The sequence below is a fragment of the Bombus affinis genome, chromosome 1 (assembly GCF_024516045.1).
Source record: "Bombus affinis isolate iyBomAffi1 chromosome 1, iyBomAffi1.2, whole genome shotgun sequence".
Lineage (NCBI taxonomy): Eukaryota > Metazoa > Arthropoda > Insecta > Hymenoptera > Apidae > Bombus > Bombus affinis.
The window spans coordinates 15,864,241-15,892,073 of NC_066344.1; the positions used below are offsets into that span (position 1 = coordinate 15,864,241).

At 36.1% G+C, this 27,833-nt stretch overlaps 1 protein-coding gene across 3 annotated transcripts in view; it reads right to left on the reverse strand.

Annotated features, from left to right (window-relative positions):
* Positions 1-27,833, reverse strand: part of LOC126919324 (prickle planar cell polarity protein 3-like) — a 120,997-nt gene that overhangs the window by 25,240 nt on the left and 67,924 nt on the right. The window contains exon 1 of one of the 3 annotated variants that reach the window (XM_050728383.1): positions 21,734-22,167. The exons of the other annotated variants lie outside the window; for them this stretch is intronic. Within the exon in view, the coding sequence (XP_050584340.1) occupies positions 21,734-21,831 (98 nt within the window). The 5' untranslated portion in view covers positions 21,832-22,167. Of the gene's footprint in view, positions 1-21,733; positions 22,168-27,833 lie in introns of those variants that run through there. 3 annotated transcript variants of the gene reach the window in all.

The following is a 27,833-nucleotide window of genomic DNA, read 5'->3' on the forward strand; positions in this document are numbered from 1 at the left end:
GAAGGGAAAAGTTCTCCAGAGCGGCAGGATGATGGAAATTTGCGCCCAGTGAACCTTGTCCCGGAGCGTTGGATTATTTCTTTATTTTCATTCTTTTAAGATAAGTCTGGTCTGCTCGTGATCCGGTTTACCTATCTCGTCCAATAAATATCGGGAAATATCGTGAAAACTTCTGTTTAAACACGCTGAAATCGCGTACACAAACAGATTTCTCTAATAATCGATGTTTTCTATGCTGTATTCTAATGAACCGTTGTCGTCGAACCGTTAAGTGTTCTATGTTGGCAAGACTGTTACTTTTACTGACAAGTACTGATGACAAGACACGTATATGCGTATCTTAATAAATGGTTTCTTCAATCGATTAACTGTGGAACCTAACCTACATATGTATGCAAATTCTTCTTCTATTACTCCTATTAAATTCCTATTTCTGTAAAACAGTTAACCACACACAGATACCAAAGTTAGTAGCGTAGCACCAGTAAAATAGAAATCTTTCGTCAAGTGTTTAAATAATGACTAAGGAGTTTCTAACTTGAAACTCTTTTTAAGATAATCACAAATCACGATTAAAAAAATTATCTAAGGATTTCCATTGAATCGGAAGATATATGTTGTTCACTTGCCACTGTTAATTAACTGGAACCTAACCTACATATGCATGTGAATTTTTGTTTTGCTATTCCTACTTCAAAAGCGTTAACTGCACAGAGAGAACAAATTAAGCAGTAATAACATAGAAATCTTCCACTAGGTTTCTAAATAATCATTGAACAGATAATCACAAATTACGATTAAAAGAAATGACTTAAGGAATTCCGTTGAATCGTAAAATACGTCGTCCACTTGACACTGGTAGTCCTGTTGGTGAATTGAGGGGACCGGGTCACGTGCAATAAGAAGCTCGACAAAACAACAATGACGGCGCCAACCTGATCGTCGCTTGTCCTTTGACGCGTTCGAGAAATCGCGAGCGTGAGCATGCGCGTCAGAGAAATCGGGAATTCAGGTAGTGGTTGGACGAGAAGAAGCGAGTGTGGCTTGGTCGCTCGCGGGAAAGGCTCGACGGGGAACGAACGAGTCGAGCGAAGCTGTAATTTAGAGAAAAACGTTCCCCGGAGCCGCGGGGCCCTACTTTTCGTGCGCAGCGACCCGCCTACCTGGCCTCTATTACCGCGCTTGCTTCGGATAGCGATGGGCTTAACACGAATTCGAATTATTTTTGGTGTAACAGGAAAGATTCAACTCACTTTAATAATCACTTTTAATAGTGTTAAAAATATTAAATTCTTACTTTTTTAAATGAAAGTGTATTCTAGTTTTCAAAATGTATTCTAATTTGCTCGTATTGTAGTTACGTTATAATGGCCAACCTCGCAATACGATTTTGATATATTACTATTTAGCAAGTATCTAGTAGTATTTCTTACCCATGAAAATACAAGCATAATTAAGGTCCAAAATTTAAGATAGAAAAAGCATATCTAATTTTCTTGAACTGTGACTATGCTATGATAGTTAACCTTGTATTAAGATTTTGATATATTACTATCTAGTAATTATCTAGTAACTATCTAGTAACATTCTGGTATCATCAAATCGAGAATATACGAGAAATCAAAAGTGCATGGCTAAATCGCGAACAACCTGTACTGTATCAGTGGAACTACTTACGTTTCTTGCCCTCTCCTGAACAGAGGTCTTCCTCCCCGTACCCCTCTAACGCGCGTTATTTCTTCGGGTACGTACTTAAAGGCTTGTGCTCGAATCACCTTTTGCACAAAATCATCGCCGCGGTAGCCTCGGATCGCGCTTGTGACTGTCCTTGGGACTTTCTTCTTAGAAAGGTCTTTATTCGGGAACACGATTACAGCCACTACGTTGGAATTACGGGCAATCAGTTGGCGTGACTTCGAGGAATTGTTTTTTGGGACGTATAACCAAAGGCGGAGGGCCAAGATTTGTGAATTCGATCTTTCGATTTTTTTACTCTGTTGTTAGCTCTCTGTTTATAATATAGCTCCTGTTATATGTTCCATATATATATAACATATATAATATATATGAAATATCTGTTATATGTTCCATATATGTAATATATGTAATATACATGGAATATCTGTTATATGTTCCATATATATAATATAAACTATATAAGACAATCTAAAACTTCATATATATATAATATATCCATATATATAATATATGTAATATATATGGAATATCTGTTACATGTTCCATATATATAATATAAACTATATAAGACAATCTAAAACTTCATATATATATAATATATCCATATATATAATATATGTAATATATATGGAATATCTGTTATATGTTCCATATATATAATATAAACTATATAAGACAATCTAAAACTTCATATATATATAATATATCCATATATATAATATATGTAATATATATGGAATATCTGTTACATGTTCCATATATATAATATAAACTATATAAGACAATCTAAAACTTCATTGAGAATAATTACTAATTTAAAAGAATGAATACTGTATTTATATTTGGAAAATTTTAAACAAAAAATTTATTATTGAGGATAAGGTTACTAATTTCAGAGAATATTATTGTACTTGTATCTGGATATTTTGTAGCAAAACAGAATGTTCAAGGTCATTGGTGAATGCATACAACCAATAATAACCAATTTAAATGATTATGATGAAAATAATGGTACCGTATTAATTTGCAAATTTTTTAATAGGCATTGATTTAGTATCCGCTTCATGAATAAAAAATGTGATCACGAATGTATAGTTACTTTTTTCTCGTAGAATAATGATTTACGACGAGACTTTCAGGGCCTACTGCGATTACGTTTCACCAATATACCGCGCTAAGTCGAACGAATGGATCGAGGCGATAACCTCGAGACGTGTTTACGCCTGTCCTTGAGGGTATACTCTCTTCTCGTTTTGTTTTTTCCCAAGACGGGAAAAAAACAGCAGACTTATTCACGGACAGTGATTGCATGCGTATAGTTGAAATTACAGAGGGCGGGCTGATCGGGATGATCGATTTCAGAAATTGTCTCTCTGGATGGAAAATTAATAAATGATTCTTCATCACATGTAAGAAATTATGGTTACTCTGGTAATCATATCCCTCGGCATTTCACGCAGTTACCTTCCCCAGAAACTTCGATCCTTCAGTTCAGGAACTTTTCTCAAAAAGATCCCTGCATAGTTCCAAACATTGAACATGCTGAAGATCAAATGTGATTATGTAAATAAATTTGATAGTACGTATATGGAGTACTACTTAAACAATATCACTCACTATGGTGAAATTGGAAATACTTAACAAATCTTTTGTAAAAAATTTAGTTCAAACGTAAATGAAATGAATGAAATTTTTAAGAATCAACAGTGATATTTAAATGAAACTTGAAATCTAAAGGATGACAAATATTTAAAAAATATACTAAACAGTGAATGACTGAAGAAACATTACCAAATCAGAGTACATTGATTTTAGAGAAATTTAATTAGTTAAACAGCCTCCAACATAAATTATGCACTTTTCCATTTGAAAAATGACTTAATGTAATTTACAAGAGGAAATATTTCAAGTAACATTGGCATATGAAATTATTATGAATTACGATGGTATTAAGCAAAGCAACGACGTGTTAAAACGTAATATATTGAGCAGGTGTACTCAGATGTAAATCTATCCAATTGGACAGGCATAAATCTGTTCCAAAGGAAAGAAGAAAAAGATACAACTAAATGAGACGGCGATGTTAAATCCTGTTCGCACTGGCGTAACACGCTTGTCATCCGTATTGTCACCCACACCATCTTTCGAGATCACTATCGGGGCGTTATTGTCAACAGCGTGGATGGTTCCAAGTTCGGAACGCTACTGGTAATGTTAACCAGCCGCATTATCCGAATGATTATTTCCACGAAACAAACTAGCAAACAAAAAAGGAACGAATGAATCATAAGCCGACAAAGGAGATACTTTTTACTTCTCGATTCTTCATCTCTGTAATCGTTACCTAGAAGTTCCTGCCGCTTTCTACAGGTCATTAGGAACTGCCTTACAAAAACTTGATCAAGTAAACGTTAACAATTTTTCATTTTTGCTTAACTACCTTTCTCGCTCTTCGTGTCGTTGCAACGATGAGAAATAAATTATAAGCGCTTCGTCAACAGAAAATAAAAGTTTCGTGAGAAATCTATAATAAGATATAATGGAGGAAAGAACTGAGTAGGATGCATTTCAAAATTAACCTACGTCGTCGAATTCCTCCACCAGATCCATTCTTTTCGCTTCTCCGTTTATAAAAGAAACACCACGAATTATTTCCCCGATCAAATCTGTTCCATCATGCCTTAAATCAACCCCTGTATCTTCAAACCACTCCGACTAAAAAATCCAATTCCATCATAACCTCAAAATGCGTGTATCCTGCTCAACACGCACATTTCTCGCGCAAGTTACCTGGGTCGGTTCAGCGCCCTACAAAGAGATGTCGCAAGTGAAAAATATGACGAAGGGAGACAGCACGCAGGGACAGATCCCCGTAAGGAGCTAAAATTCGTCATAGATAGACTGTGACAGATTCACCTTGCTCTGCAGACAGAGTAAAATAGACGGAAGAAGGAGACGTTAGCAGTCGACGATGGCACTCGTAGAAGACGCGAGAATGGGGTGCGAAAATGTCGAGACATCTGCTACCTCCCTGCCGCTGGAAATTATTAATCCTGTCAAAAGTACTAAATCATATTCCCTGCTGTTGCACACACTGACTGTCTAGGGAAAGAGGGGCGAGGAAGTTAGAGGATGCGAAAGTGAAGAGTAGCTGCGACTACGACGACGTACATCGTTACTGACCTTGATTTAGGGTCGCAGAAACCCTTCCCCGAAGATCGCGCCAGGTATTTATGACTCGAAGGAACTGGTTGCCGCTGTGAACTCTGGTAGCATCTGCGGCTGAAAGGATTCTCCCCCGGGGGCGCGGGAAGAAATCGAAAATATTCATATTTCAGCACGTCTACGCTTCGCTGCTCGAGTTTGTCCTTTCTTGGGATGGAATTCAAGTGAGGATGCTGAGACCGAGCATCGAAGTAAGAAGGTTAAATCTGGCAGAAGTTGAATCTGTTCATTTTTATCGAACATTTACGGATGAATGAGATTAGAATTGGATTGTGAAAAACAATCACTATAATATTGAATTATATAATATTAAAACATTAACCTTACTTTGAAAGATTCAGTTCTTGTATAGAAGTTCAATGGAGAAGAGGTTAGGTTTGGGGCACTGTAGTAAGGAAGTTAAATCTGAAAGAAAAAAGAATTGGTTGATTCTTGTTTATTGTTTTCGAGATGAAAAAAGTACAATTGAATAGAGAAAGCCACTGGTTACAGTAAATGAAAAGTTGGACATTAATGTTATTTTAAAAGACTGAGCTTTTTGTATACAAGTTATGTGAAAAAGAGGTTTGGAATTTAATCAGGCTGATGAAGAACCGATTAATCAAACCAATTTATCTTCTGCTACGTTCATTAAAGGTTGTACTGTTGGAGTACGAAGAAAAAAGAATATTCAAGTTCCATGTGTCTGCCACAATAGATTTGTTTCTCGTTTTTGGTAATAGAAATGAATCAAGAGCTTCGAGTTGGGATGAATAAATAAGTCGTTTAAATAATCCCCAGTATGAATTAATGAATGACTCTGTTAGAAGTGGTTCTCCAAGAAAATGAATGTCCCTAGATTCTAATGACCAGACTGATATTTTTGAATAATCTTCGACGAGATCTTCGAACAATCTAGACGATTGAAATTAAACCAGTAAATAAGAAACAGTAGATTACAATATACCTGTGAACGTCAATTAATTATTAGATCCAATGTTATTAACATAATCAAATAAAAAACTAGTTAAATGGTAATAAATAAATCAAAAATAAATAGGGAAAAACAATATTCCTACTGTTGCATCCGATCAGCTTACTTTACATTGAAACGAAACGAAAATTACATATTTCATAACCTGCCACGATTAAAATTCAAATCCACTTTTATAGTTACGCCCATCGATGCCCCGGAGGCAGAATCACGAAGTACCCTAAGCTTCATTATACGTCGAGATTAAATAAGAACAGCCTAACCTAACGGGCACGTTTCATTTTCTTTCTTCCCGCTTTCATAATGCTCATTCTTCTCTGATCAGTCCCTTTTCCAACTAAACCGTGACATCTAGTGGCGGCTACGGAGATACGTTTGAAAAATAATTGGGATTAATCAAAATTCCCCGTGTCACGCGTTTTCTTGGCCCCTTTCCTATTCAAAGTAACGCTAAAGCTACGTTCTCACTGAAACAACAACAAGGGACTTTTCGTTAATGTTCTGTATTTTTTTAGAAGGTTATTGGTTGTTGCGCAATGTTCTTCCATGTTTTTTCCAATTCTGTTGGCACTGATATAAGTTATCGTTTGTTTCCTACTTTTGTTATTTCACAACACATTAGCATGTAAACAATGAAAACAAAATGTTCCACTGATTACTTTGCACAAAGTGGACAAAGTTCTACAAGTTGATACATGTTGGGTATTATTTGGAACGTACAACGTCAACAGGCAGCAAAACGAATGAGAATGCAGCTTGAGGGAAAAATATGATACGCTAGAAAACTTCCCCTTTCGAATGGACGTAGGTTAAAACGCCGACAGAAAATATACCTTTTAATGAACCGCCTCGTGCACAAACCTCATCTGGTTTCGTAATGGAATTTCAAAACACTCGTCTCCATCTCCCATATAACGAGAATCTTCCACCATTCGAAACGCGTGCCTTTGCACGACCATGCGTATATTTTTCGTTAGACAGAAATTGCATTTTTTAATTCCCTACGCGTATCTCGGATAACAGGCGCTCATATCGAGTTACATTTTTACGCTGTGTAATTGGAGGTGGCGCCCTCTCTGCGCAATCGTGACGAAGGTAAATAAAATTCGCCAACCTGGGGATTTAATTGAACGCGAAAGCCCGTAGGGATGATGACCAAGGAAGAAGACTCTTAGGAGTTGAGAAGAGGTCAAATCAAGTCTCGTGAATCAGTTTCAGATAACGTAGAAAGAGGTTATGAACGGTGTGCTTAATTCTTATTCGCTCTAAACAGGTGTAATTATAGCTGTTCCATAGAGGTGAGCGGAAGATTTATTAAGTTACCGAAGGAAGCCACGCTTTCAGTGGCTATATATTATTCTGGCAATAAACACAGATAGGCTAAGTACTGCATTGCACGCGGCATCGTGCCTGTCATTGGTTTAATTGAATCGCCGATTAAAGGCTATGTACGTTTGAATTCTTGGAATTGTAATAAAATATCTAATTGCTATTCGTAGGAACTTTCATAGAAACTGATCATCATGTATAAGTATCTATGTACACAGTGATGGATATTGGCACAGTACATAACCTCTCATACAAACATTATTATTAAAATATCTATATACTATAGTGCTATATATAATTATCTATAGTACTTGAGCTTTATATGGATGTTTATTTGCCTTATTTGTCTTATTTGCCTGCATTCAAAAACAGGACAGATATGATAGAATAAAGAACATACAGCTAATAAAAATGTTTTTTACCATTATCTTATACCTAGGCAAAAGTATTGGTTTATACACATTTTCACACTTTTGGCAATTTTTATTTACACATATTATTATATTTTATTACAATGATAAATATATTGTCCATCACTTTATATAGCTATAATTCTATAAATCCAACGGTAAATATGCGCGAAATACCATAAAAATTCATTTTCAACAAATTTAGGAAGCATTGATAAGCCGGTCACGAATGAATCATGAAAACCTGGTATGTATCCCAGAACGTGGCGTTCGGGCGACGGTTCGTTTATGATTGGTACGACTCCCAGGGTGGTCGTTTAACGAACGGACTAACGGGCAAATCCTCACCACTTGCGTATGTACAGGATCCGGATGGTAGCAAAGGCTGTGCCTCCCAGCCGTCTCGCTTAGCGAGCTTAATTCGGTAGTACCGCGAGATATATTAATTAACGATGGCTCGACTTGCAACCCAATTTAGAAACAAGCACCTTGTTTGCATACAAAGGAGCGTTATACAACGAGTTCGCACCCTCGATTCCGTGCCGATATAAATGGTGTTCATTGAAGAGGAACCACCCTGCGAGTGACGATTAAGATGGTGGGGCAAATGAAAGAAATGCTGATAAAAGGTACATTTAAGAGAAACTAGTAGCTCACGAAAGTATTTCAATATTTACCACGAAAAAGTTTTATATGGTTGATAGTTATCATTTACCATTTACCATCATTTATCAGTTACCATTTACCACCAGTTGGTGGTACAAGCGGAAAGGGGGTGATTCTACGCGAAAAAAGAAGTCGAAAATATAGAATAAAAATTTTTCATTTGAGGCTTTGTTTTCGAGAAAATCTACTTTGAATTTTCGCTCGGTACGCGTGCACTTTATCACGTCTCGTTATAACGGATCTCACTGTAGATCGTTGTCTCGATTGACGTTATGTTGATAAACACTTCCAATGTGTTAGAAAGTGTTCATAGAAATTTAATTGGAAGAGCAGAAGTATGTGTTCGGCAGAATGGGCAACATTTTCAGCAATTTTTGTAATAATAAATAAATAATTTTTGTAATTTTCCGTTACGGCAAAAACAAACTTAAACTACGATAATATCCACCGAGACAACGATCTACAGTGAGGTCCGTTATAACGAGACGTGATACCGAGCGAAAATTCAAAGTCGATTTTCTCGAAAACAAAGCCTCAAACGAAAAATTTTTATTCTATATTTCCTACTTCTTTTTTCGCGTAGAATCACCCCCTTTCCACTTGTACCACCAGTTACCAACCACCCTGCATATTGTGTATCGTATAAAAAATGTTGAAATTTCATTAATAGGGCATAATAAGACTGGACTACCATGATTATATTACATTGTCGGATAAATCTGAAACTTTTCTGAGATCACTCAAAAGCAACACAAAAGCTACACAGATAGAATAATAACACTATCTAATAAATGACATTGGATTATTGAACTAAATGATACATATTTGGTTTAATTGTATTACTGAAAGATGTCGGAATAAAGTTTATAGTCCGTATTGGGAAAGGCTTCGTACTTATCCGAAAACCTGATATTTATAAAATTTGAAACCAATGTGAAGATGTATGCAGAAATTGCGAATTTCATCGGCTACCGTACATGGAAATGGAACAGAGATGAAACTATAAAAAAAAAAGAACAATTTGATAGTACGTGAAAGAAAAACCATAAAAATACACCAGAAATATAAAACGAAAAATAGAAAAAAATAGATGGTAGAGTGAAATAAGGAAAGTGGTGGAAACGAATGAAAAAAGTAAGACAAGTGAACTATGTAAAAGAAATAGCAGAGATAAGAAACTGACAGAGGGAAAAGGGTAAACGGGGAAGAAAGAAGAACACGGAGGATGCAAACGTGGAAAGAGGGATACACTGAATGGGACTCGTTAAAACGCGTACAGAGTGTTTAAGGAAGGCTCTACTGTTGACCGAGTACTTGAGATGCACTTGTGTGCAGCTCTCGAGAATTCATGCACGAATAGAATGTACTTCTTCTTCGCTGCTGAGTTCGCGTTTTCGTGCTCACAAATATCGCCGACTTCCTAGTACCAGACTTCCTGAATTTAATTAAGAGTTTCGACAGGTCACGCCGCGTTAACGCTTCCCATCTGGTCATGTTTAACCTCCCCTACGTGCTCAACATAGCTGAGAATTTTACTGGGAATTAAATAGCGCGTAAAGTTAAAGTATCACAATTTTATAGATTATCAATGAAATTGGATATACAATGGCTATAAAGATTCCAAATTCGATTACATTTAATACTTAGTATTATCTGAAGTAAAGAGTATTCCGAGAAAATTCGATATTTCGATCGATAAGTATGCGAAGAAGAGAATCAAGACTCGGTCGATAATGTTGCGCACTTGAAATTCGATAAATCATAATGTCTAGGAGAAAAGTCTATATGAGATAAGTTCTTACCCAATGACACTGGAAGATCTTTATTATGAAGATGAGATGAATATGCTGGTAGAAGTGAAAATTCTTATTACAAGTCGTTACTGAAACTTATGCGTAATTTGCCTAACTTTATTCATAAAAGCTAACATCAAGCTTTATTCGCATCGTTATTTATGCATACAACATGAAACACAGTGAAGAAGAGCTTGCTAAATAGGACAAAAGTGAAGTCTGGAAAAGCGTATTTCATATTTAAAAGTCGAATGGTCTGGAATTGTTAAAAACTATGTAAGTAATATTGAAGATATAATTGGCATACATTGAATAACTATGAAGAATATTGGAATATGTAATGTATATTATATTAAGCAGAAAATAGTCTTTCTTTTACAGCGTAAATATTCAAGTAGAGAACACATGGTCATTTGGATCTTCTGAAGAAGCAACATGGTTCAATTCCACAGTCGGACGGGTTGCATCCTTAAAGGAGTTACTTATCAACCGATCAGCTTTTCAGTAATCCAATCACAGAGGGGGTTATAAACCTAATATCATATAGAACTTTATATTACATGTATACCAATTTTGAAAATACTTTGAATATTCTGTACAATTTATATTTATTTTATTTTTATTTATTATTATTTATTATTTTTATTTATTCTGTACAATTTATTTTTATGATTTAAATCTGAAAATTTAGCAATTATATAAATTACGTTAATGGCCTTTAGTAGATGTAAAAAGATTACATTCTTTTGCATATTATTTTAATAATTATTGATTATCAAACTTCATACTGAAATAAATAGCTATGATTAATCACAATCTTTCTTTAGAAAGCAAACAAGGTTCTAGTTAGAGAAGGTTAACAAAAATATTTCAATTCATAGATAAAGCAAAAGAATTTCTTGATTACTCTACAAAACATCAAATCCGCGAAGAATTGGCGCGTGTTGTAGCGTAGCGTAGCCATAAGTACATCAATTTAGAGCTTCCCATACGGAGAGCGTATACAAGCGCTAGATTCCCGCGCAAAGGGGCGTGTTTAACTCAATTTTCGCGTCGAAGGGGCACGCTTCGATTCAAACGCAACCACCTTCAATTTATGGCGCGTTGTCGTCTCCCACGGGGCGAGGGGAATTTCCGTCACGGCCTTGGCTCAATTTCCGCCGAAGCTGCACCCTAAATTTCAGATAACACCGCAACTTGTCCCCCGCGTATCCTGTCTACGACAGAGTCCACCGAATTTTTTTCTCTAAAAAGTACCGAACCTAACCTCAAAACGAATTAACTCCGTCAAACCTCCACGTTTGCCAATTAAATTTCCGAATCGATCAAGCGTCAAATGTATGATTAAATAATATAATTATAATAACTAACTTTATTGACACCCATTTCTATTACTTATCGTCTTATTTTTACTCCCGATTGTCAAAAAAATAAATACAAACCATTATCTCTTCGAAAACGAAACGAAAAGTGCACCTTATTGAAATCGAAAACGTCAGAGTGTCTCGAAATTTAATCTCAATAGGTGATATATTTAATATCTAATCCCTAATATTGCTATCTTTGTAATACAGATGCATTTTTTTCATATTTTTTGCCATTAATATATTTTTTAAGACGTAAACGAGACCCTTTGACCACGTGACACATCAATCACATATTTGATACATAAAGTAGAATTATTCTGCAATCTAGATTGTTTCTACTAACTACGAAGGAAATTATAATAATGTGAATTGAGGAATTTATCAAAAGCTACGTTATAAGGAGAGGTTAAGAAACTTCGCCACACCTCCAGTCTCCTCCATATCGACGCGGTTGATGCAGAGCATTTATCTGGCGGAAGTTGGACGGAAGTGGGAGCCAAAACCCTGGTATATCCCGGTGTTCTCAGCGATCTGTCTCACCGGTGGTGTTATAGTTCGGTTTACGCTCGAGGCAGCTTCCAGCCTACCTAACCTATAATAGAGGGGACGTTGAGCATTTAGCTTATCACGGTCGACTATCTACCGGTGGCATACGCCTCCGTTTAGGGCTCTTCGCCCCTCCAGACGCGAGGCTAGCGTAGACTAGATATACGCGTGCACGCGAGACGCACAGAGATGGTGGAGGCTCTTAAATCAGTCGCTGGTTTGCCTCCGGCGGCTGAATTTAAGCTAAAGCGTTATCAGAGGGCTGGAGGTGAGACTGGACCGGAGATAAACCTTGTACGCTACGAATTAACAGCGTAACGGAGTGGGGAAACCGTTTGTCCGATGCGTGGATCATTGGTGAAATGGGAAAGATGGTAGGGGAAACGGTAGGTAGGAGAGGGATAGGGAGAGAGAAAAAGCGAGAGAGAGAGAGGAAGGAATGTTGAGAGGAACTTAAGGATTCTTGCAGAGTTGGGAGAAGCTGAGGTTTTGGAGGATATCGCGGTGCTGGTTTGATGGTATTCAGAGGATATAAGAGATGTGAATTATATTGGTTATTTTATGAACTCGCCCTTCTTTTAAAATTGCTATAGAAAATGTAGTAATACGGGGAATTTCTTTTTGAACAAGAGATTGCGCTAATGAGTTCGAAATTGTGAAGTGAATAGAGTAGTACTTTGAGATTAAGTACCTTTTTGGAAGAGGGGCCGCTTTTGATGAGGAGGGCAACGTAATGCGAAATTGTCGGTGAAAGGAGGAACAAGGCAGCTCTTTAATTATTCCTAAGATAATGTTCATCATACTCTGGGTAAGCTTATAATGAAACGGTTAGCACCAGCATATACTTAAGTAGGAAAAGCTTATGGACTATATTTAAGCAATGTAGTAATGAATAATTCTGTGATGACGATATCGCATAAGAATCAGAGTAATTGAATAAAAATAAAAACTATTTTCCAATCTAAAATTCTAACTTAACTTCAAACGAATTCTCCAACCGCTATTATTATATTTTTTAAATTAAAAAGTTTCTAAATCTAAAATCATTAGAAACATAACCTTTATTTCATATAGCAAATTGGCATTACCACAATTTCATTTCTTAACTTAAAGTCCCATTATCTAACCTACAAGTGCTTCTGAGCGTTAGAACACATGTCAAAGAGCACACTGCATTAATTAAAGCATCTCACAGAAGAAGCCACGTGTAATCAATAGATTGGAAAGGTTTACGATCGGTCGTCGAGCCTACTCACGATTAATTGACCTTTTCCCTGGAAACTGTATGGTAACACGTAAAATTCGCCCCTGAGAAGGTGCGGCTAGAGCTTGTCTCCTTTCTTGTTGTTTCTCCCTTTTCGGCTATTGAAAAGCAGCTGCTTACGAGTGGTTGCCTAAAATACGAGCTATATACTCTATATATAACGGAAGTGGTTCGACGACTCGATCGATCAATGCAGGAAAAAAAGAAAGGGAGAAAGGGATAGGTATATGTATAGCTAGTTTTATGGCGTGGCGTGCAGATGGAGCCTTGGAATCTGCGAACCATAAAGACGACGCAACGGCCAGCTCCGATTTACGATGAGAAAAGGGGGCATAACCAAAGCGGATCGTAAATCATTTGGTGCTCGATACAGCCGGCCCGTTCACGAATCTGTAATCTTCTTTTAATTGATACAGTGATCCTACATGTGGGTATCCCTCGGATATAAGCGTTTAAACGAGACAAGTTAGAAAAAGTGGATTAGATAATAACTTCTTCTTCTTAGATATTCTAATATCTTTAATATTATAAACAACGTTTTTAACATTTTGAAGGGGGTGAATTGAACTAAATAAATAGACAATTTTGATAATACGGGATTGGTTGACAATGTACAGCAATTTAAAACTGTGCCTCTATAAAAACTACTTAAGATATTTAGTGACTCGTGATATTTGTCCTCTGTAGTTTCTATTTTATACAATTCACTAAGCACGTATTTCAACCAGAAAATCCGTATGTTTTTCACGTAAAAAGCGCAGATATAGAATTTTTATTAGTTGACTCATCGATGTGTTCCATCGCGTATTCCATCGTTATTAAAATCTGCCGATGCAGCACGAAAAAGGAGATCCACGAGATGAAAGCGGAGAAGAGAGTAGAAAAAAAGGCGACGGTAAATCCAGATTTAATAGAGAATTCTCGTGTGAACTTTCTTCCATATTGTTCGTAGTCCGGTAACCCCAGGGCCTGACGTCGGCATATTGCATTATCGCTCGACTTATGGCAACCCATATTGAATATGATACTGCAGAGGTCGACACAGAGGCCAGAGGGATCGCGCGAAAAGCATATTTCAAAAATAAGGATAGTCCGGTAGGGACGGTCTACAGTCGTGTATTATACAAGATGGCGCGAAATATGAAAAGAGGAAGATATGCAAGGAATGATTTGAAAAGGGAAACACATTAAATACTATCGTATCTGTAATGTTCTGGAACTTGAACGTTACGAAACAAAACTTGAAATCTACTGGAATAAATCGTGTAAGCTGAAATCTCGTTATTTTATAAAAATTAATACAGAAAAAAAGATTTAGAAAATTCCAATTCTTCGCATATGTAAAACCATTTTTTGACTAAATCTACAATAAATATAAGTTATGCTTGCTGGATAATTACTCGGATAAAATAGTTAGATTATAAAATCATATAAATAAGACTTCATTATCAAATTTATTTTCTAAATTTGGAATAACACCATAAGCCAATTAGATGAATGGAAATTGTTATGAAGAGAGTAAGTGGATTTAAAAAATCCAATGGCAACTGTATGTAATTATTCCGAAATTATTACATCCATTCAGTGACCCTAAATACTGTTAAAGCGTTAAAACTTGCTTCTCAATCACTAAAAACGCAATTCAACGACCAATCCCTATAATTATAGGTTCCCTGTGGAAAACGCAAATCCCAGAAAACCCATCGAATTAGTCCACCTTCGAAATCACCCTTCGCATCGCTCTTTATTACCCAAATACGTATCAACAGCTTCCCCTTCCGTCACTGGACAAAGCACGCCTATTAACAACATCCCTGTGACCATTTAACTAAGCAATACGAACGATATCTGGAATTTCAACCTCCTCAGGTAATGATATCCTAAATCTTAAAACTACGTTACATTCTAAAACAGATGTTTCTCTTAAACGTATATGTATATATAAAATTATAATTATTCTTCAATATTAAAAATATTAGAAGCACGCCTTGTAGTATGACTTAGAAATGGCACAAATTAAAGACGCATAATTGTAACAATAATTATATCTTTTTTAAGAGAATAATTTCAATAATAGAAACATTCTTGTCGTGCCCAGAGTTTTCAAAGTAAAAATTCTAAAGGATCACCAAATATATACACGGTGATTCAAAAATGAGGTTGAAAAAATTGGTAATATACCGAGTATTCATATAAAAATGTTTTTCCATTTTGCACCAGCAGCCTCCACAAATCAGGCCCCAAACAATATCCCCCAATGAGCCCCATTTTTCTCCCACCAAGAAAGTCTGTAGCCCTCAACAACAAGAAACCAAGAACAGAGCTTTTGCACGTCTCGATCATTACCCAAAGTGTTCATTCCACAAAGACATGCGTTTCCCCTATCTCAGAGACACAAGAGACCAAGGGGTATGAGTTCACAGGGGGTATTCGCGTTATGGTCAACACGTTCGCTATAATAAAACTATTCCTGTCGCAGCTCACGGTGCGTACGCAGTAGAGACGAGCCTACTAGAAGGGATGGAGAAGGGGCAGATCCCATGGGATATAAATGCCGGCAGGGTGTTTCTTTGGATCGTGGCCGGCTACGTAGATTCAATCACGACCCTTCCTATACCGAGTGACCTCGCGGCACGAATACCAAACAGATCTTTCGTCCACGGTATTAGAACGTCCCGACGTCTTTGATCGTGATATGAATCCTTGCCAAAATTTCACCTTCTCTCGCTCCTACAACCTGAACGTACTGGTAAGAAAATTGTCTGTAAGCTATACAATAGTACCTACGTAATACGAAAACTCCAGCAGAGTTGTTTCGTTTCAGCTCAATCATTGGTGCATCATTCAGTGTCTCAAGTTCAATGTGATCCAAATTTAACTAGACGGTAGATATTTATGTAAATCAATATTTTGACAAATGCATTTAAAGAAATGGATCTCTTACGCAGAGATTTACTATACCCTTGAAATATTCTTATAACTATAAATATTGATTATATATTCAGGGCCGCGTCTATACCTTTGGAAAGCCTAGACGCAAAATCATCGTGAGGTCTAATTAAACTTCAAAAATTAACGTGACCCCATAGAGAAAGAGATCTTAGGTTACACTTAATGTGCTTTGTATAATGTGTTTTAATTAGACCATAAACATGCATAGTCCATTAATGACAAAGACAGTAAATAGATATGGTCAAAATGAACAACAAATATCTATTCCTTTTTAAATGCAGGTTTGTGGGATTTTGTTAAAATTTAAGCGATCACCGTACTGTATACTAAAGTGATGAGAGGAATGAGGATAAAAAAGTTTCGATGGAGGCGAAGTTACCTCGATGAGGGACGCCATTACGGACATCAAGAGAAACGATAAGGCGATCGTAAACAGACGGTAAGAGAGAGAAGGTTTATTCAGGACGTAAAATTAAGTTACGGCCGAACATCGAGGATTAACGATTTCACCGTGGTCTCTCTATTCGACTGTATTTTAGGATTGTTTACCCGGAACTTTGTTCCCGCGGTTTCGACCCGCTCTTTGATCTCCCGCCATGGCGACAGAGGGAGCCATATGGGGTTTCGACGAACTGGAGCCGCGAGAAGACATTGATGATGAAAGAGGTAAAGGGGAGTCTAAAGTATTGAGTGCTTTGTTACTTTATTACTGCTCCCTTGTACACTCTGGAAGAGAATTCTTTCTTTTAGAAATGTGTTTTAATGTTTAACATGTTTTTTAATATTCACATAATCATTTTTATTTGGTTTTCATACATAAAGATTTGTAACAGTGCTATTTGAAGGACTCCTTAAATTAGTTACACGCATAGACATAGAATATTTTAAATAACATGTTATTTATCATTTTTTAAATGTATTACTGTATGCACTTAATGCATAGGTTCTCTGAGCATCGGACATGAACTTTTTGAAATGCGATGGTCTTGTTTAATGGAATTACAGCGATGTTGGGAATGTCTAAATTAAGGTGTCAGTAAATAAGTTTAGAAAATGAAATAAAATTGATTGTTTAGAATGATTAAAACAGAAAATATCAGAACCATATTGAAGTATGAAGTAGAGAAAACTACGTTTTGTCATGTGTTTGACTTCAATAAATTGACATGCAGAATTTCTAAAATACTAAGAAAAGATTAAAAAAGAGATAAATAAACTGTATCCTCTTTAAGTAATTTCACCAAATATCGTTACTTTCGATAGTCTACTAATTCCTCAAAAATTAGAAGCTCCAACGAGAACTATTGTTAAGCCCCGTTAAATACACCTCATCTCTTGATCGCGATACAAGTTTTCTCTTTCCTTGTTCCACAACGAAGCTCCATTGCGTCTATATCGTCTTGGAATCAAGCTTTCTTCCCTGAATCGAGCTTCATCGCGGTAGACGTCGTCTACATCAGACAAATACCTCAGACAAATAGAAAGCGGATCTTTGTTCTCGGAAGCCTAGAAAGCCAACCACCCGCGGTGCAATCTGCACCTGCAGCCCGGCAACCCGGCGTACATGGCTGTCGGCTGGCAGGATTGGTTGCTGACATTAAGCCTTGCCGAGTAGGAATGGGACCAAGTACATATGTATGCATGCGATGAGCCAGTATTTAAACGTTACGATATACCGAGTGATTCAAAAGCTGCGTACATTTGAAGAATTTTGTTTCGTATATTTATATCCATTTGACTTAATTATTATTCTTTGTAGGTCAATTTGTCTAGAATCTATTTAAATGTTATGTAATTTGTATATTTTTAGAAATCCTTATTATACATTTTTATTATATACTCTTATATTTCCGGAAATTAATAACAAACTGAGAAGTCATAATTGGTCCGTTATAAAATTAAAGTTTTTATTTCTAAATTAGTAAAATATGATAAAATTAACAATTGTAAAATAAAATACTTCCATTTTCAAATCATTCCATACACTCGAAAATCCGTAGCTTTTCTTTAAAAATTTCTTATATCGTGGTTTAAAAATAAATAAATCATGATATGACAGAGATTTTTCGGATACCATTTTTCTCCTAAACGATCCAAACTTTTCCATCAAAATTCCATCATCCGTCCATAAAACCCGATACCACTAAAGACCACGAAAAGTCACTAGAGCCAAAACGACGGACCAACTCGTCCCTGTAGAATCGTTTTATTGCCAGGACGAGTCTCCAGCCTGGATCGTCTCCTCCGATCATTTTTCTCAAGTAGACGTCCCTTGAAAGCAACGTCCACGATCATCCCCTTGTCCCATTGGCCGGGTACTTGGTATTCAGCCGACGACGTACTATCGAAACTCGAGCGGCCTCTGCCAGAGCAAATCTTCGACATAGCCTCGAGAAAACTGTTCGTCTTGTTTGGTCTACGGTCTCCTTCACTTCGTATTTCTTATTCTCTTTATGTCTATTCGAAGAAAAGGATAAATAAAAGGGAAGAGAATGGAAGCGTGCGATAACGGCGAAAATCGATTCTTCTATTGTGTGGTACTCTCTCTCTCTCTCTCTCTCTCTCTCTCTCTGCATGAATTTTATTCCTCTTCCTTTCTTCTTCTTTCGAAGCCGGTGATAGACATATTTCTTTGCATCTGAAATTTTTGGTGTTCCAAGAATTTCATGCAAGTTGAAGGTTAGTTTTCTGAGCAATTATTCTTGTATAATGAGATGGAGAATATGTTACAAGATTTTATTGTTTCTTTCAATTTTGGATAACAAATTGTAAGTTAATGATCAATACACAAATCATTTTGAATAAAACCAATATCAAACATCTCAATCAATACAAATTCAGTAGATTAATAAGTGGTTCTTTGCTAGTAATTTCCCCTCTCACATTTTACCCTAATATGTACCAACAAGACTTAAATGGTGAAATATAATCGGACTATGAAGAAAAAGTTCTATTAATCTCACTTTCCTTTACGATCAAGTCATGTAAACACATAACTTAACCTAATCCACCCATTGCAACAGATCATCATAACATTTCTAAGATGTTACACATACTGAAAGTCGCTGTGTCAATGAGAATTCTCGCCACGGTATTCCCTTCGTTTCTGTTTCCTCCGGAAACAGGCTGTTAGTTTAAGACAAAATTAATATTAAGCGTAATTGCGAGAGTGGGATGACTAAACGCGCTCGTAGAACTCGGGTAAAACGTATTATATCAGACCGGGGCAAAACACGTCCGACGTGCGCGAACGAGACATTAGTTCGCCACGCGAAGGATTACCGCCAACGCTGTATCTCCACGTTAATCCTGATTTAGGGATTCCGGCGTGCGCACCACCTAACCTATTCGTCGCGAATTAAGATACCAGAGGCGCAGTCGTTCTCTGTTCAGACACAGCTTATGTCAAACTTAGGGATTAGCTTCTGACATCTACTTTCTGTGCTTTTCGTCAACTGACAGCTAGTTAGTAAGAAAATCACGTAAAAAGTATTACATGTGTATGATGAATATAACATAATGCGTGTTTTTCTAGTATGGATAAATTGAACTCAAAATGAGAAAAGATCGTATGGTATTATTGAGATTCTTGTTGGAAGAGGTTAGGATAGTTACATATGTAACCAAAGGTCTTTTGTTGGGTTAGGTTTGAGACTGGAAATTGATAACTCTATGGGTAAAACAGATATGGATATCAATAGAAAAATAGTAAAGGTGAATATTATATAATAAAAGAAGGATGAATGTATTAAATTGACGTAGATTTTTCTATATTTATGATTAGGGAGATTACTTTGTGCGTACTTAGTACAAACGTTTTTCTAGGGTGATCAAATTTTAAAGATTAAATTTCGAATAATATAACCTATACAAGGTTCGACTGAAATGTTACTTACAAATAAGTTTTAGAAAGTAATCAATCAATCTGGGAACTAAATTCTTAAGCTGTTCAAAGTTCTAGAATTTCTTCAAACAACTCAGAATTCTATCCTCATCAAAATCACGAATCTCTAAACTGTCACCAAAATTTCCGACTAAACTCTCCCTAATTCTACCTAACCTCAAAGCCATTTATGACTAACAAACCTGTCTAATTCACTTTGCCTCATTTCAAATTCAATTCCTCAACTTTCTTAATTCTCCCTTCCCTAGAAACCTAGAACGAATTTTCAGGTTTTCACGGGGATGCGTCTCACCCGGCGAAGATGTTGACACGAGACGGTCGAAAGGCCGATTCACCAGACCCGCGGAGGGTTAACCGGGTTGACAAGGGTAAAGTAATTGATACTGACGCCGGAACGGCTGACCGAGGAGCGAGTACAAGCGGAACATCCGGCGGAATTATAGGATTATATTAATACGCTCTTCCACCGGGTCCTGGTCGCCATTTGCACTTACTATGCTTCTTCGGTGTGCCAAAAATAAATTCTCTTATTAGAAACTTTGGGCATCTTTGAAGAGTGCTATAAGAGGATGGGAAAATTAAATCCAAATTACAATTCGAACTATAGATTTCTCGGGCAAATTAACAAGTCAGCTGATTTTTTGTTTTTAAGTTGGATTGACTGTCTTATTATCAATTCATTGATCAATAAGAATGCTAGGATAATTATAAATTGGTTGAAGTATCAATGCAATTTTGATTTAGTCATTTATTGAAAGAGATAAACGATTATTCTATTATTTGTTAATTATACTAATTACATATGTTATTAAGAATATTTTAGCCCACAATTAATAAGGCCGCAATTAATCAGGTTAACGAGCTGAATATGTTAAATTAACTAAGTGAGTATCTTTAGAAGACGTTTTTCTAGAATTGTAGTAATTGAAGATTTTCACGGAAACTATAGTGGAAACATAAGTGTAATAATTTCGTAGAATGCAGAAGGGCGTGACTGTGTCTAACAAGTGTAAATGCCGACTGAATAGCACCGTTTGCACACGAACTGAAGGGTGAATTCTTAAGAGTGAACAAAGCATTTAGAGCGAACATATTTAACGAGACTTTGGAGAACACGTTCATTAGGACTATTTAGGGAATCATTATCAATAATATTTTTGAAAAATATTGTACACTATTCAATTCATTAATGCATCAAATATCTTCGACTCAAAATACAATCAAATCCTTTAGATTAATACCAATAGAACAAAACAACAACAAGATACGATAATATAATAACAAAAGAATTTACAACAAATAATAAAGAAATATTTAAAAAAGGACATAAGGTTCATTACAGATTCTATTCTTTTTTCATTACCCAATTATTTTTTAACTTATAAACTATTGTCGAAATTATACTTAAAATTGTTTAAGTCACACTTAAAATAAAATTTAGAAAAAACAGCAAAATAATTTTCATCGCTATACTTAGAGCAAGCACATACCAACCATGCATTAAACTCCCTTCCAAGGCACTCTAACCAAACTCTCGAGGGAGCTGATGATATCAAACTCTCTAACATCATGAAAATCTACCCATCCAGAGTGGAAGAAAAATTACCTGATGTTCGCGAATCCTATTCGAGAGTGCTGCACGTTGATCATATGCCACCTGACGCGTTCGCCAGTGTAAAACCGCGTGTGAGACAAACGCCTCATCCTTCCACGATCCACGATATTCGAAACGTTGAAAAAATTGCAAGTCCACCGTGTACAATGGTATAGAAGGAAACACTGTACGAGTAAACGCCTCCATGATCGCCGCTACGCGGCGAATTATCGTCCACGTACTCCCCTCGACGCATAAATCCCAATATCGAGCCGAGCTAAGCTGCTTGCCATTTCTCTTTGTTTATCCTCGACTCCTCTGTGCTCGAAATTCAACGACAGTGTTTCCTATCACATTTAAATAATATTCTCTTTGCAGATGTTTATCCTTGCATTATAGTTTGTAAGAGTGTCAGGTAGATTTTTGTAGTGTTATAAATTATTCACATTTTGATATAAAAATACTTTTTATATTTAATAGAATTTCAGTATTTACATATTTATTTGGCTTTTCCATAGAGGAACTTAGTTTGATAGACAGAACTGTGGACAAAATTTTGTTAAAGAAATAAAGCACAAGAAACTCGATTTAGTTTTGTGGTAAATATCTCGTACACTCAGAATAAGTTTCCTACATAAGATAAGAAACAGACGTAGGAAAATTCTGTGCCTTTAGTTTTGTGGAAGAATATTTAAATTATGGAAATTATTTCGACCTTGTGAAAATACAAAGATACAAAATCACAAATAACATTGCTAATGAAATTATTATTGTTATTACCATCATTATCAAATTAATATAATTCAATCAATCGTTCAAAATGGAGATACAAATTGAATTATGTTTACAAAAGCACGGAATTGTGATCCCTACATCCATTATTGCTGTCCAAGAGTTTCTTTTGCTTTATAGGGAAATAATAGATGCACAACATTTTATTGAATTACGTATGATCCATTTTGTTCTATTGCAACAGAATGGATTATACGTTTGTTTTATTACTACAAAATGGCTGATACATAATTCAATAAAATTATAAAACAAAAAATGTTGTACATCTATTATTTCCTTACAAAACGAAAGAATCTTTTAGGACAACCTATTAAATAAAATTCTTTCATTCAGCCATAACACTTCCCAAAGAATAAAATTCAAAAGAGAAACTCGTTCTTCACCATACAAGCTTTGTCAACATTGTAACCCCCTCCATTACAACATTTTCCTGGCATTCTGGTGGCTCCTCCATTCGGAAATCCACCAGATGACTCTCCCAACAGCACTTTCACACTATCGTGTCATCCACCGTATTCACCGCCGTAACACTTTCATCACCCTCGAACGCGAAAACCATAACCACTAGCAGGAAAACGGTAAACAGTGAATGATATTCGCGTTGTTTCGTTAGGACGAACGCGAGGATCAGGCGACCGGGCGAGCGTCGTGCGAAACACTAGCTAAGGACATGGTATAGCGGGGTGCATGACGGTGATGGGGGCGCGCCCCTTCACGCACAGGGCCCCCTCGCGCGGCGTGCATCGAAGTACATTCGATACGTTGTCCACGAGGGGTTCCCCCGACTACCCATCACAGCCTATGACTAATAAGAAGCCCAACAGACGCTGTCACACGAGTCCAAACGGTCCGAGTTAAACGATGCGAACCTTCGTGGCTTCGCGAGGTCGATCGACGCATTGTATTGCTGCAAGGGAGAGATAATACATAAGTTATAGTCATCCTTAAGGAGAACAGAGGAGATGTGAATGAAAATTAACAAGGAACTATCTTCTGATCGAGAAGAAGACGGATTTAAGGGGAAATATTCTAAATAAAAAAATACACGAAATAGATGTTGATTAAATTTGTATGAATTTATTTATCGTATTTATGCGGATGTGGTGAGAATGTAAATATCTAAAATTTGTTTGTCGTTAGTATTAAAATGTTCCTTTTAATTTTAAATCTAATTTTAGAACAACTAATATGTGATGCTAGGATACAACAAAGTGCGCTACTACTCTTGTTAGATCGCCATGCCATCTGTATCCTCTTTCAAAGAATTCAAAGGGGACTGATATAAAGGAATGGAACGAAGAAGAAAATGTACAAAATTTTCTACACGACGAAAGGACGAACAGAAGAAAAGACCTCGAACTAAACGAGAAACGTATTTCTTTAGCATCCTGCAGCTCTGAGGACTCATTTTCTCTGGCAATCCGTGCACGTATATAAAGATAGAATAGCAAAGGAAGCTAATGGAAAAAGAAGAAAAAGTGAAAGAGGAAGGAAACAGAAGAAGTACCAGTTTTTTTCAGCAAAAATATTTATATTCGAATTTTGTCTCCAGTCCACGATATTCCCCCTCGCTCAGTCCTCATCGACGTTGAATCTCAGTCCATAACCTTCATCTATAGCGCTCACCCCTGTCGTTTCAGACGCAGGAGACAATCTCTCGCCTCGAATCGAACCGCGAGCCTGCCGTTCGACATCGTTCTCTCCAGAGTGTCGTTACCCACGTGAGTACGCAACGCGAATTTCGATTACCGTTTTGCATACGCAGATCGCGACACATGGGACCCTCCTCGAGGAGAAAATTTGATGTAGAGAACCGCGTTCCAACCCTCCACCACCTTGTTGTAGGGTTGCGGGCGGAGATGCGACGCGTTTCGCATCTGGTGCACGATTTTGATGAAAACGTGTTCATATTATATGTTACTGATTGGAAAATCTGCTTATCGGTGGTAAAGCATTTTTGGTCATCGATTTTCGATAAGCATCTTTTTAAATATCTTCGTCGTGATGAAAAAATTATGGGAAAAATAATTGAAGATAGCGATTGAAGCTCGATGGTTTTGAAAAAAATAAAATGCATATTTTTTAATAAATAAATAATTGAAATAATTAAATTAAAATAATAATTATGCAGACTTGTGTCTTCCTATTTATGAAAACTATTGAAAGTATATGATATCGTAGACTTTGTAACAATTCATAGCAAGTAAATTATTGCACGTAAAAAATATTATGTTAGTTGTTTTATGTGAATGCTTATTTCAAGTTAAGAAACGCTCAAACTACTTCCTAAGATTCTTTTCATTTATGATACACGTCAAAATTTTTTATTTAAACGACTAGAGGGGAACTAGAAGGAACTGTATTGCATGCACGATTAGGATGAAGAAATTTGGAAGGATTAATACGAAATATAGGGTTTAAATATACGCTCCATAATAGATATAAATATAAGAAAATAACTTTGCAAAATTGCATTGTCGTTTATTATGAAAGTAGGGCAAGCAACTCCATTTCTGGAAAAAATTTGATTTCACCTTGTTTTGGCTTTTATTAAACACGAAATTATAGTTTACTAGCAAATTAACATCCAAATTTTAAGTATATGCTACATAAAGTAGGTCAGTATAAATTCGGTTGGTACATGGAAAATTTGGTTATTACTGTGAAAGTGGAACAACTCCATTTGCTATATTCTCTGAGTTGATATGTAAATTTTAGCCATTTTGAATGATTTATTGTTTTAAATTGTGTTGACATCACATACTGATATAGGTTATTAACACAGATAATACTTTTATTTCTAATTTTAATTCTAATTTTATTTCTTAATTTAAATTCGAAAATTGGTATTATTTTATATTTTAGAACTAAGACACATTAACATAAATAAGTGAAGAATCTTAAAATCAAAAGAGGATAGGGATTTAGGTAAGGAAAATAGGTGTTTTAATCGAATCGAAAGAAACAGAATTATAGACGAGGGCGACGTTTTAAGTTGACATTAAGGAGGGGGGGGGGGCACTAAGGTTAATTCGTACAAAATTGCGAAAATTTGCGGCTAATTTTCCCTTCAAAGTGTTCCAAAAAAATGAAAAATTGAAATTTCGAAAAACCCTCCCAGCGTTACCTGGGGAAACTGTTACCTAACGAGTGAACTTTGATTTTTTGATTTCGGATGATCCAGCACCAAGTTATGAGCAATTCTATCTTTTTTCTGAGACACGTCCGAATAATTGCTGCCATTGCCGTATTTTTTAATATTTCTCCGTGAACGTTTTATACAATATTCTTCGAATGTCATACTTTAATGTACTATTGGTTTTAATAAAGAGATTTTAACTGTGTCGTCACAAATAATTCACAAAAACATGCCTTATTTTTGTACGAATTAGCCTTAGCCCCCCCCCCCTTAAATTGACGTTTATGATACTGTTGCGATTTGTCAACTAAAGACCAACCAGTCAGGCCAAACCGATAGGTCGACATCGCGTACCTTGAATGACTTAATGCTCAAGGTGGAGGAGGTTTAATAGGTCGAGTGCTAGCGTAATTTGGCACTTTATTTGCCTTGTTGTATAAAAATAGAGTTTGATGTTATGAACACGACGGTGGTAAGATCTTGTTGAGACTGAAGTATTTCACCTGTTCAGTTGATGACTCTAGTATTTCACCCGCACGGTACGATGTTCTGATGATGACTCTTCCAGTATGTTGCCGATTCTCCCCACCAGCAGTTGGGTCTTGTCCGTCTATTGTGCCTTCCCGATCGGGTTCTTCCCTGGGGTTTTTTCCCGCAGTTTTCCCTGACCTCTGAGTCATTAGGTTTATAGCCCGAGGAGAACAGGTACTTCGGAACTTCTCAAAGAAGAGATAGGGCCCGTCCGAGCAATAAACGAACGGTCACTCAAAATCCCGAAAAGATACAAAATAATAATAAGAACAATATCTCAAAAATAAAGAAATTGTTGTTTACGATTTTCATAATCCATTAATTATGAAAGTGAGGCACTCCTCACGTTCGGTATTTGCAAAAGCATGTTTTTCCTTACATTGTATTCTTACAAAAATCGCTGTATGATAAGCTTAGATGTTTTAAAAATCTACAAAACACGATTTAAACTTCTAACATATACATATTCATACAACTTCTTGTCTATATGCATTTTTTGATTGTACGTCATGCGAATCCTTAGATATCTCATTGTTAGCACTTTGAGAACCGTATGCTCTGACAAGCACATAGCCTGAATTCCCGCGTAATTTTTGAGTAATCAAAAAGATTCAAAACGTCGCTCGGAAAATTCATTCCGATTTATATTTCGATTCGATATACATTTATTGAATTATATAGGTGCCATTTTGTTCCCCAACCTTTCCCCATCTTTCACGCAATTTGAATATTTCATCCTTCCAGAACGTCTCAAATTTTTCAGCTTAAAGCTTCCCAATATGATTTTTTACGTTGATCAAATTCCTTAAAAATCGAAACGGAATTTCCCAGCAGCATTTAACAAGCGTAATATTTTATTAAAAATCAACGATGCTTCTAGTGAAGTTTCATAGTGCAATATGTTGGAAAACAATTTCCTCGATGGAAAGATACTGAGCAAAATTTATTATTCTATTAAATTCTATTTAAATATACAAAAATATATTTAAAAAGAAATTAAAAACATATCCAATATATTAAGCATGTAATGTAAAAATACATTCATAACAATTTGTTTATAGCATCCACTGCTTTTTTTTATTGTTTTATTTAACAGTAGTTAACACTCTCATAAGACACCTCATGAAATATATAAGACGTGACTTTGCATCTCCCGTTGCCAACAGTTGGAAAATAAAAGACCCGAATTCGCGTCTCCAGTCTGCAAAGTGTTAAAGAAAATGTACTTAACCTCATTCTCATAATAAACGGTTCAAATAACCCAATAGGTTAAAAATCGTAGCAAAGATGAACAAAATGAATCCGTCGATATTAATTACATTATTACATAAAAAAAGTAAGCAAAACTTTCTTCCCTAAATGCTCTTTAATTTCATTTTACATTCCAATATGGAGGAAACATAACCTCTCATTAAAACCCTTAAAGCGCTGAATACTCGCGGCCTATGCGGTCCGTACGGACGGCGCGCGTCTAGCGCTGACGATCGCCGAGGACGAAATACTTTTTCGCTAGACTGAACTCTGTTGATTGACTATTCGAAGCGCAAATCGCAATAAGTTATAGTAATTCTTTTGTACGAGATTAAATGATTCAAGAGCGTTATTTTTTAGTATTAATTATTTATTATAAACATTGAAATTTACAATACA